The sequence below is a fragment of the Panthera uncia genome, assembly GCF_023721935.1.
Source record: "Panthera uncia isolate 11264 chromosome C1 unlocalized genomic scaffold, Puncia_PCG_1.0 HiC_scaffold_4, whole genome shotgun sequence".
Taxonomy (NCBI): domain Eukaryota; kingdom Metazoa; phylum Chordata; class Mammalia; order Carnivora; family Felidae; genus Panthera; species Panthera uncia.
In genome coordinates, this window is record NW_026057585.1 from 75,072,575 (window position 1) to 75,084,586 (window position 12,012).

General features: G+C 42.6%; 1 protein-coding gene across 1 annotated transcript; it reads right to left on the minus strand.

Moving 5' to 3' along the window:
- Positions 1–784: 784 nt before the first annotated feature.
- AKIRIN1 (akirin 1) lies at positions 785–10,885 on the minus strand. Its single transcript, XM_049617444.1, has 5 exons — positions 10,574–10,885; positions 5,410–5,550; positions 2,954–3,088; positions 1,676–1,747; positions 785–1,022 (listed from the first exon to the last, which is right to left on the minus strand). Exons 1-5 carry the CDS (start codon positions 10,791–10,793, stop codon positions 1,012–1,014), a joined length of 579 nt encoding a protein of 192 aa, XP_049473401.1. The 5' UTR covers positions 10,794–10,885; the 3' UTR covers positions 785–1,011.
- Between the last annotated feature and the right edge of the window lie 1,127 nt (positions 10,886–12,012).

Here is a 12,012-nt window from a genome sequence, read left to right on the forward strand (position 1 = left end):
GAACATGGTCACCTCCTAAAAAGAATTTGGGGGAACCTGACCAAAGGATCCTAATTCTGTTTGTAATAACCGATTCAAAGGCGAAACGGCTCCTCCCAAGTAGCAGTGCCACCAGGGGCTGGCCCAGCCCCGCGCTCACCTGTGTCGTGCTCCCAAGAAAACCCTGATGCTCCTGCTCCAGGGGAGACTTTTTCTTTTTAGAGGTTCAGTGTCCAGGGAGCTCTCTGTGTGAATGAGGTGAGCACAGACTCCATGTGGGTATTTTAAGGCTTGGAGTCAAATATTTTTCAACACGGCTGGGCAGAGTCCACATGTCAAACGGCCCGTCTCCAGTTTGTCCTAATTCCTCACCACGCATTTGTAGACCTAGGACCACAGACCTTTGCTATGTCATCATAATCACATCTAATGTCCATCCTAACTTATGATTCATATTCTGTGCCTGGAAACAGTCCCTGTATTTAACAATAATACCTACACATAAAACAATCCACCATTACAACTTATATGGTCACAAAACATTAATGATCTTCTGTAGACCAAGCAAATGTTTTTAACCATAATTGTCGTGCATCAAATTCACAGCCAGAATCCCCAAGATCAAAAAAATTTGCACAATACAAATAATAACTTAAAATACACACACACCCACACACACACACTCACACACACTCACACACACACTTCTTACAGAACTGTGCTTGGGGAATCTCCGTTTGCTGAGTGCCAGTGAGGGCATATTTTGCTAAACTGCTGCTCCAGGTATTTTTGTTTGGAAAATCTATCACAGTAGGGCACAGCTGTTTATTGGATGAGCAGAAAAGAAAGATATGCTTGTGGCAACCAGAAAGTTTTAAGGTCTTTCAAGTTGTATAAAATGGACCTGCAGAAACGTTTAAGTGTTCTCAGGATGCAAAGTTGGAGCTGAAATGTGATACCAAACCAGTTGCAAAAAGTGTACAGCAGCCATCTCTTGAGGTCAAACCTGGTACCCAGATATGCAAGAAAGCTTCAGGACACATCTATAAATTAGGAATAAAAACAAAAGAGTTTAAGAAAACTAAAAATATAGTGTCATGCTTTTTAAAAATATTAACCAATGGGAAATGTGATAAACGGCACGAAGACACAAGTCAACACTTAAAAGGTCCTAAGTTTTCCAGAATTTAAGAAACCTGACTCAGCTTCAGTTTAGATATACAGCTATTTATTACTTTATGCTTTGAGTAACCAGTAGTTCCAAGATGTCTAGAATTAAGAAATTCTGATCACACACTTGATAAGCTAGCTTAAGGAACTCTTCCATAAATTAACAATTCAAACTATCTTTCTGCAGGAAAAGCCAGGTAACACATAAATTGGCATTGCAGTGATACTACCTAGGTTTCAATCCTGGCTGAACTACTAGCTTTATGAGCTTGAACAAATTATTTAACCTCTTTAAGTGTTATCCTTACCTATAAAATGGGGCTAATGACAGTTCCTCCCTTACTGTATATTAAATAAACTCCATGAGGATTTAAAGGGCTTTACACAGTGCTAGACATTTTCTTTTTTAATGTTAGTTAATATTTAGCTTCACAGGGGTTTTGCTCTCAGGAGACAAGGTATTCAGTATCAAGATCTTGCTCCTGGAAGTCTTGGAAAATTCAAAGAAAAACTTGGCAATACTTACAGCTTGTTGGCCTTGTCCCATATCGTCGCATAATCTGATCATGTGTGAATTTCACAAAAGATTCATATTGTTCTGTAAGGGGAAAGACAGTATATACTATAACAATAAATTCTCCCCTGGTTTTTCAAGAATCAAGTGTCAGGATCAGAGCTAGCTTCCCAGTTTAAGTTATCTACTCTCAGACTCTCCTTTGTAACAGCCACTGAGGTGTGTTACTTCCTCTTAGATCCCAGAGCCAAATCTCTGGCTCCTACATTTGGTCACTAATCATCTATAATAGTCCGAATCTTGATTTCAACTCAGGTCATGATCTCAGTTTGTGAGATAGAGCGCCATGTCAGGCTCCACACTGACCGCATGGAGACTGCTTGGGATTCTCTCTGCTCCTCTGCCGCTTATGCATGTGCTCTCTCAAAAATATAAAATAAACTTTAAAAAATTAATTAATTTAATTAAAAAAATAAAGGGGAACTCCATGAACAGAGAAGTGACTCAGAGTCAACTGAACGATTTGGGGGTGAGGGCAGAAGGGAAATGATATATTGGAGCTGCTTCTAATATACATTATTAGTATATTAAAGGATCAAAGAAGTTCAACTATAAAGAAACCCATTTAACTTTGTTGTTAAACCAACAGTTGGTTTAACAGTTTTCAATATAAGGCAGAGTTTCTAACATTCTGAGGAACCATGTGGTGTAGGTCACCAGATTAGGAAATAATACTGTTACAGGAAGAAGTTGTTGCCAAAAACCTCTCTGATCACAACATTGTCCCCTTTCACTACATGGGTATTACTTTGTATTCCTGATTCAGATCTCTTCCTTTCACAAAAGGCTCTACTTGTTGACATCACTATCAACTCCTTTGTTCTAACCTGAGCTGTGCTTTCCAAACTTCACTCTAATGTACCTCGGAATCACAGGATGTCTGACTTTCCACATCCACCAAGTGACTCCCACCAGAAGTCTGAATATACGGACTATACTCCACTCCTCCCAACCACCTGTAAGGAGGTTAACCCAAATAATCTACTTAACACCTTTATTTACATAGAACATTTTCAAAAGAAAAGCTTAGTTTATCTCATTTCAGAAATATAAATGAAAAGCCTTTCCATAAAAGTATAAATGAAATGTTTAGAATCACCAGAGAGTAACAATATTCACAACTCATTAAACCTTCTTACATGAGGTCCAGCTCTTTTTCTAAGTTACCATTTAACTGAACCTTATTTACTGAACCCTATTAACAATGGCATAGCCGCTGCCTCAGCCTACCTGCTAGTTTGGTATTGAGGATTTGCTCATACTCCTCCCGAATTTTATCTTCGTAGTCTTTTAAGAGACGCTCACATATTATTCCAACTTGTCGGAGGGTAAAAGTGGGCTGGTCCTTCTTCATCCAGGAGGTACCTGGCCAAAAGACAAACCTAGTTTTGTTTTGTTTTGTTTTGTTTTTATAAGATTTTAAGTAGTCTCTACACCCAATGTGAAGCTCAAACTCAACCCCGAGAATAAAAGTTGCATGCTCTACCGACTGATCCAGCTGGGTGCCCCAAGACAAATCCAGTCTCAACAGTACACTCTAGTTCTAAGGCTCAGAATGAATAACTTTATGCAAACAGTCCTAAGGTAGAAAAACTGTTTAGAAAAATGTTATTTTTCACAACTCTACATGGAATATTTGCATAAAATTCTCTGAACTTCTGCCATTAGTTTTACAAAGTAAGGCCAAAGGTAAATTGAGAAGCAGGAAAACAATGTAAGCCCATATTCAATGCTCACTTGGTAAAGAACAAGAACAAAAAGTTGATATAAAGCCTCTACTCTGGATTAGAGAAAGCAGATTCACAGAGCTACCCAAACCCTTGGAGATTATCTAGACCTCTGTTTAAGTGAGGTGGTGCATCATAATTACCTATAGAATTTACAAAAAGATACACGTTCTGATTTAATTCTGGGTTAGGGCCTGGCTACCTTTTAAGTTCCACAGGTGACTCTGAAAAGAATGGCTAGGAGTCTGATGCTTAGGAGACCAAGTGATTTGCCCACTATGAAAAAATGTTAGCAAAGTCACTGAAGTATGAATGAAGGAGACAGTTAAGCACTACATATCTCATCCTTGATCCCTTTTGAATCTAGGAAGAGAAGAGTGAAATGTTCTTAAGATGGAGTTAGAAACCAAAACATCCACTGGAATGCTAGAAAACATGGAAATTGGGTTCCTGATCCTGGGAAAAACAGCAGCTCCTTTGGTAGCCCAGTTATGAGTTTTGCCTAGAATCAGTTTCTTCAGCCCACTTAATCTATGAGCCATTTAACACTCTGAAACAAGTCGTTTTTACTTAAACCAAAACCAAAATTTCTTCTCTACAAATGAAACCTGACCAAAAGTTCTACCCAGGCATCACTGTATTGTTTTTCTGCACCCATAACATATTCTATCACTTCAAAATTCTATTACTAAAATCTCAAAAGAAAATTAAAGACAGACCTGCTAACTATTACCACTGAAAGGTCTACCACTCATGGGGCACCTGGGTAGCTCAGTCCATTGAACGTCCAACTTTGGTTCAAGTCACGATCTTGGGGTTTGTGGGTTTGAGCCCCACGTCAGGTTCTGTGCTGACAGCTCAGAGCCTGAGCCTACTTCAGATTCTGTGTCTCCCTTTCTCTCTGCCCCTCCCCGGCTTGCACCCTCTCTGTCTCTCTCAAAAATAATTAAAAATTAAAACAAAGAAAAAGAAAATTCTGCCACTCATGAATGTACAAGAGCAATTTAAAAGGGTGTTGTGAGGACCTTTGGGTTAGAAGACAAAAATTATTTGAGGTGGAATTCATATAAAATGAACCACTTTAAAGTGAACAATTCAGTGTCATTTAGTAACAATTTTGGGACAACATTTATCTAGTTTCAAACTATTTCCACCACACCAAAGAAACACCCCTTACCTATTAAGCTTTTCCCCTCTTATTCCTCTCTCTCCCTAGGTCCTGGTCAACACAATTTGTGTTCTGTAAGGAGACGATTTTTAATAAAGGTAATCTTTAACTGTCAGAACTATTAAAAAGTAGAATACTTTGTGAGGAAAAACTCCTTTACTGTTAAAAGGACAGAGTTTACCACCAATGGAGATGTTTGAACACTAGCCTGTTAACTATTTGCAGGGATATGGCAGGCAAGACTGATGGTTGAACTATGTGACCATGAAGATTCTCCAACCCTGAGATTCTATTTTTGAGCACATCCTCTCTGACCACCTGTCAATGTTATAGGGCAGTGCTGTCACACAAACTTGTGCAGTGATGGAAATGTCCCATAGTTGTGCTAATACTAGAACTACATGTGGCTACTCGGCACTTGAAATGTGGCTACTGCATCCAAGAAACTACATGTTAAAATGTTATTAAATTTTAATTAACTAAAATCTAAACAGCCACATGTGGCTACTGTAATGACTATGATATTAGACACTGCAGTTACAGAGGGCACTTCTGCATTGGGTGGATGAAAGAAGCCAAATCAAATCAACCTAAGGTTTTTTTCCAATTTCATGACTCTATGGTTTCAAAACTATTTATAAGTAGTAATATAGTGCATACACTGTACCAATTTTATTGCTTTAGATGAAATCAATTCTGGATTAGGAAACCATCATTTGAAGTAGCATTTACCGTTTTTTTTTCCCATTTACAAACTCTTAAATGGTCTGTCCACATTAATACTCACTTACCTGGAGAACTAGGTGCTGTGAGTGCTGTAGAATGAGGCTGACTTTCCGAAGTACAAGCTTCACTCTGATTAAGAACAACTTCTAATTGTCTCCACCTCTGATAACGACTATATTCTTGTTTTATGTTCTGAAAAATTTGTTCTAATAAAAAAGAAACACACTTTTTGAGCATTCACTTTATTGTGCCATTTCTTCAAACTTCTTGTCTCTTCCCCCATGTTATTAATATTAGCAAGAAAAATGTCGATACTGAATAAAAGTACTCCTCCTAGAACTCCCACAGTATGCCCTCTTACTGCTATTTTAACAATACACAGAAGAGCAGCTATTTTAGCATAAGCCTCCCAGATAGTTCCCTTTGCTTGTCTTCCTGTGACAGTGAAGACCAGATCTGCTGTTTGCTTTAGGATTAACGAGTACAACTTACAGCAAAATAAAAAAAATTCATCCTTCACCTAACAAGGAGCTACTTTTCATCTCCATTAAGCTGCACAGTTTTACAAACTAGCATATTAGGGGGATTCTCTTACACAGGCCTTCTAAAAATGAAACTCTTGCCCCAGTTGGGACTCAAGATCTTTGGGTGAGAGGACACCAGAAATCCCGGACACAGACCATGGGAAGACCTGAGATGTACTGCTTGGAATTGATGATCAGGGCTTAGAAAAGAACTTTCTGATCCTAGGAGGCAATATTTGATAGGATTCAGAATACTGTTCTGAGTCAAAGCAGTCCTGAACCAAATTTGCTAATGCTATTGAAGGGAATCCAGGACACACAAATTCACTTTCAAGTACATTCCTAGAGACAACAAAGAGTCTGGAAGGAGGTGGTTTTCAAGTTTTTCAAGTTTTTCGTTTTTGTGGTAGAATATGTATCCACTTTCCAGATAATAAAGCCTCTTTATCAAACACAAAACCCAGAAAATCATATCGCCACCCTACTCATGTTATTCTAATGTATACTCTGCTATAATTTTATTTTTTAAATGGGATTAAGTGTTAATAATGCCATTTTGCTTCTTCCTAGCTATGTGACTATGACCTTGGAAAAGTCATTCAGGATCTTTAGCCTAGTTCTTCAATATAAATGTTAAATGCCTACCTGATAAAGTTTTGAAAATCAAAATCAAAGATTTTAATCTTCTAATAACAAGTGACAGTACATACAGCCCAGGAATTGACACAAACTTAAAGTAGCTCTACATGCGGCTAAATTCACTAACCCTCAGCCTAAACACACAATGTAGGATTAGCAAAACTTTCCTTTAAAAATGCTATGAAGTTCATATTTTAAGTCCCCTGAATTTATTAAGATTTCACTTCATCTTTATTTTTTTTTAATTTTTTTTTTTTAACGTTTATTTATTTTTGAGACAGAGAGAGACAGAGCATGAACGGGGGAGGGTCAGAGAGAGAGGGAGACACAGAATCTGAAACAGGCTCCAGGCTCTGAGCAGTCAGCACAGAGCCCAATGCGGGGCTCGAACTCACATACCCCGAGATCATGACCTGAGTCGAAGTCGGACGCTTAACCGACTGAGCCACCCAGGCGCCCCATGATTTCACTTCATCTTTAGAACGTATTATTCTCCAGCATATACTTGCCAGATTCAATACAAGGATGTAAGGAACTGTGAAGACTTGAAACAAGAAAGGACAAGTATGAGGACAATGCTCATGAGAACAGAAGGTCTTTGATAAACCTCTAAGTGCCTCCTGTATGGCGAAGTGAAGAAATGGAAAGATACAACTTTTAGGCTGGTTAAAGGACTAGCATATCCAAGAATTGAAACATGGCATGCAGAGAAGAAAAATAAGGAAGTAGATGTGATTTTCTCTCCAAGAAGGCCACTTAAAAAAAAGAAAATGCAAACTTCTTTTTAACAGCGGATGGTTAACTTTAGGGACATCTGGGTGGCTTAGTCAGTTAAGCATCAGACTGCTGATTTTGGCTCAGGTCATGATGTCACAGTTCATGAGATCGAGCCTGCAGCGGGCTGTGTTGACAGCACACGGCCTGCTTGGGACTCTCTCTCTCTTTCTCTCAAAATAAATAAACATTGGGGCGCCTGGGTGGCGCAGTCGGTTAAGCGTCCGACTTCAGCCAGGTCACGATCTCGCGGTCTGTGAGTTCGAGCCCCGCGTCAGGCTCTGGGCTGATGGCTCGGAGCCTGGAGCCTGTTTCCGATTCTGTGTCTCCCTCTCTCTCTGCCCCTCCCCTGTTCATGCTCTGTCTCTCTCTGTCCCAAAAATAAAATAAAAAACGTTGAAAAAAAAAATTAAAAAATAAATAAATAAATAAATAAACATTAAAAAAAAAAAAAACAAAACAGTGGATAGTTAACTTTAATTCTTGCCTCCTATTATTATTTGAGGTTATGCTTCCAGGTTATATCAGACTAAGCCCATCCTCAAAATTCTACAATGATTCCTAGCTGCTACAGACCAAAATCCAAACTCTTATCATGGAATTCCATGCCTTCTAAGACTTGGCCCCAAGTTATGTTTCCAGTTCCATCTCCCACTATAACCCAGTTGCATTACATTATCCTTAATTTGTACGTTTTCTGGCCTTTGCTCAAACAGTTTCCCTTTGTTTGAAATGTGGGTATCTTTCTTTTCCCAACATCATTCAAGACCCAGCTGAGGGGTGCCTGGGTGGCTCAGTCGGTTGAGCGTCCAATCTCGGCTCAGGTCATGATCTCAAGGCTTGCGGGTTCAAGTCCTCATTGGGCTCTGTGCTGAGAGCTCAGAGCCTGGAGCCTGCCTGCTTCGGATTCTGTGTCCCTCTCTGTCCCTCCCCCGCTCATGCTCTGTCTCTCTCTCAAAAATGAATAAACATTAAAAAAAAAAAAAAAGACCCAGCTAAAATGCTACCTCAATCTGGATATTTACTCTCCAACTCTCAAGTCTTGATCAATTAATTGCTCTGCACCTAGACTCACTCCATGTTTACAAGTTAGCAACACCCTCCTATGTCTGGTATCCACCTAGCTCATTTAAGCAATAAAAGACTTAATTTTATGTGCCTTTTCCACAAAAAGTGCTATGACACTTATCTTTTCTTTAAAGTGAAGCAGGAGTGCCTGGGTGGCTCAGTCAGTTAAGGGTCCAACTCTTGGTTTTGGCTCAGGTCATGATCTCACAGTTCTTGAGTTCAAGCCCCACATCAGGCTTCATGCTGACAGTGAGGAGCCTGCTTGGGATTCTCTCTCCCTCTCTCTCTCTGCCCCTCCCTCACTTGCTGTCTCTCTCTCTCTCTCTCTCTCTCTCAAAATAAATAAATAAAAACTTAAAATTTCCTCCCCCCATTCTTCCTTTTCAGTCCAGAAGGCATCTTTCACTTAAGCCAAAGCATCATATAATCAATCATTCATACTTTCTTTCATGACAGAACCATACTCCAATGAGCATTAAGGAATTTAACTGATCAATCTTTGCAAATAAATATTTTAAGTAAGATATTTTAATATAAATTGCCAAGAAGGTAGTTTGCATGATCTATGCAAAAACAAAAATTTAAGATAAAAATGGACTCCCATTACTGCAGTCTGCAACACCGAAGCTTCCAAAGGCATTCCATAATCATTTACTAAACAGTTGCTGTAATGTGAACTACAGGAGAATTAGTCTAAAGGGTAGTATTAGAAGAAATAAGATATTTGCATAAAATCCATGAAGACAGATAGGGCAAGTATTAATTCTATTTTGCAGAAGAGAGATCCAGAAAGATTATATGACTATTCTTGGTGTCTGTAGGGAACAGCAGAACAAAAAATATCACTTCAAGTGGGCATTTTTGTCCCCTGATTTTGAAGGACTCTTCACAAAAAAACTTTTGCAAACATTATCTCCTTCAGTACATAGGGCTTTCCAAATAGTAAGTGATCAGGGAATTTAAAGTGTAACAGAGTTCCTTGTGGGGCAAGGATAGTCAGGTAACGGATGGGAGACTTAAAACAGAGCAAAAGCATAGTTTGGAAAAAAAAAATGTGTTGAAGTCTAGGTAAGACATAGCTGATAAATCCTTTGAATGCCAGGATAAAGAAAAAGTGAAGGTGAGAGAGATAGTGTCTAGGAGAGCTTGCCTGGCAACTGCAGGAATCTTGTGAGGGGATGAGGGCCTGAAATCTGCATTATGGAGATGCAGAGGAAAAAGGAAATAAAGCCCAAAGGCATCGGTAACTGAAAGGGGATAAGGAAAGAATGATATTAAGGCGGTCCTAAGGTTTTGCTCATGATTGAGGAACAGAAAAACACACACAAAGAAATAACTTTGCTCAAGTCCAGTTCTGAGGACCCTCCCCCATCTCCGGGAGCCCTTTAAAACTGCTACATATTAATTCTGATGCACTTTCCCCTCTATTCCTGCACAATGCGGGGGGGGGGGGGGCGCGGGGAGGAGAGGGGTTGTCCTAACTTTACAGTCACACTAGCTCTTCCCTTTCCCTGGCCAATGTGGAATCCTGACTGAAAGAGAGCCTCTGTTACGGATAGTTGAATTCCTGCTTCTGGAATCTCTGTATGTTTAAGGATTCTCAAATAAATTCTAGTTAACGACCTACCGATTTCAAGCCATATATGGTACAAGACAACAGCCATACAATTAGCAAAAACACGGCCAGTCCCTTAGAAATAGGTTCAAATCGGATTCCATGACTTCTGCGACGGCCTCCGGTCCCTAAAGACTTCAGGAAATCAGGTCTCCCTCCAAGCTACAGTACAGTGAACAGCACGCACTCAGGCCCCTTCCCAGGAACCCGCCCCCAACCCCCACCCTCAAGGCCGGCTTCGTGAGGAGAATCCCATTTTCCATGGCCCACTGGATCTGCTGGGCGGCTCTGTGCAGGCCCGGGCAGCGAAGGCAGGAGGGGCTTCGCGCACGGGAAGGGCCCAGAGCGGCCAGGGATAGCCCCATCTTCCTCTGCTCACCCCTCTAGTCTCTCCAGCTCCAGGAAAACCGAAAACGGACACTGTGGCCCCACCACCCCTCCCGGATGTCTCCCATCCCCGGAAGCGATAAGGCCCAGCGCACCCCAGTTCCCGTTTCCGAGGGCAAAGAGGGGGTCTGTGGGTGAATGAGCCCAGCGCCCAGAGCCGCCCCCCCCCCCAAAAAAAAATGCCTGGGCCTGGCTTCCTGCCAAGCCCGCAGCGCAGGTTACCCGGTGTTGGAAGGCGCCGCTCGCTCCCGGGCGGGGCGGGCTGCTGCAGAGTCGGCGGTGGGGTCTGCGTCTGGAGCAGCGGCGGCGGCTCGGCGTCCGGGGGCCTGAGGCCCGGAGTGGGGCCGGGCAGAGGGGCGCAACGCCTCCGCTTCGGGGAACCAGGGCTCAGCAGCGCCGCCTCGAACTCCATGGGCCGCTTCAACGTCGCCCCGCACGCCATGCCGCCGAGGGACCAAAGACCAGGAGCGGACGCGGAGGCAACTGCAGGCCAACCTCCGGCTCCTCAGCGGAGCTCGCAAGCCAAGCCGGCTCCAATGGCGCCTTCAGCACCCGGCAGCGGCGCTGGCCCCGCCTCCTGTGACGTCACGGGCCCTGGCCACCGCCCGGCAGAGGGGGAAAAGCCGGAAGAGGTCCGCTCTGGGAGGCCCGTCAGCCACGTTCCGGCCCCCGGCGCCTCCCGCTGAGTAAATGGAACAATCTGGGCGGAGAGCCGGGTCGCCAAGCAACCTCGGGAAGGCCCCCGCCCCCGCCTCCGCCCCTCGCGGGGTCCCATCATCCCCCACCCCCACCCGGCGTCCCCCCACAGTTCCTCGAGCCGTCGCGCCGGGGTGGCCCCTTAGTTCTTCGCACCTGCGCGGCAGGGGCGTGGGGGAGGGGAGAGTTCGGAGTGGCCGGTGAGAGGTCGCGGGGGTCGGGTGTCTCCGAGTCCGGTAAACGTCCTTCTACTTAAACCTATCTAGGCCGTTCTAGTCCCCATAATGGAAGAGAGGGGCCTTATGAAAGGTCTTCAAGGGCATTGCCGAGTCCAGGAAGTCTTCACTTAAGCATGACTTGAGAACTGAGGATGGACTTTAGGAAGTCCACCAATGCCATGAGATTGTGTACAAAATTGTGTGTGTGTGTTTTGTAATACGTGACCCGTATCTTCAGCTCATCAAAGGGGTCTGCTACTCAAAATAGTTAAAAACAAACAAAACCCATTGGCTTAAATCATCCTAGAATGGTGTCAGAGTATTAAGAACTTTTAAGCTGGTTACTCATTTGCCAGTCTCTCCGCATCTGACCTGGCAGCTCAGTGCTTCCTCAGGGCCATGAGAATTCTTTACAGCAGTGGCAGCTGTAAAGTGCTTTTGATAAATTCTGGAAAGGCACATAGATAACAAGAGGGTTTCGCTTTCAGAAACTGAATATGCTTATGTATTACTGGGAAGCAGGTCAAATGCTTTCAACTGTTCACCAAAGAAGCTCTGATCCAAAAAATGTTAAAACCTTCCTATAAATATTCATATACATTAAATAATGGCCATACCTCCTGGGATCTGTCTGCTTCAACATAGCCTGGGGTTTTCCAGAAAACGGTCCCAAGTTTCAGATACTCTTTTCTAACAGGCCAGCCAGATGCCAGATCAATGTGCCCCAAGATTTGAGTTGGAAAATAT

Excerpts from the sequence above, each read along its gene's own strand:
- AKIRIN1 (XM_049617444.1), bottom strand. The coding sequence starts at position 10,793 with ATGGCGTGCGGGGCGACGTTGAAGCGGCCCATGGAGTTCGAGGCGGCG. Across the intron at positions 3,089-5,409 it reads CACAGCACCTAGTTCTCCAG|GTACCTCCTGGATGAAGAAG; the intron begins GTAAGTGAGTAT and ends TCTTTTGGCCAG. Across the intron at positions 1,748-2,953 it reads CCTCAATACCAAACTAGCAG|AACAATATGAATCTTTTGTG; the intron begins GTAGGCTGAGGC and ends TTCCCCTTACAG.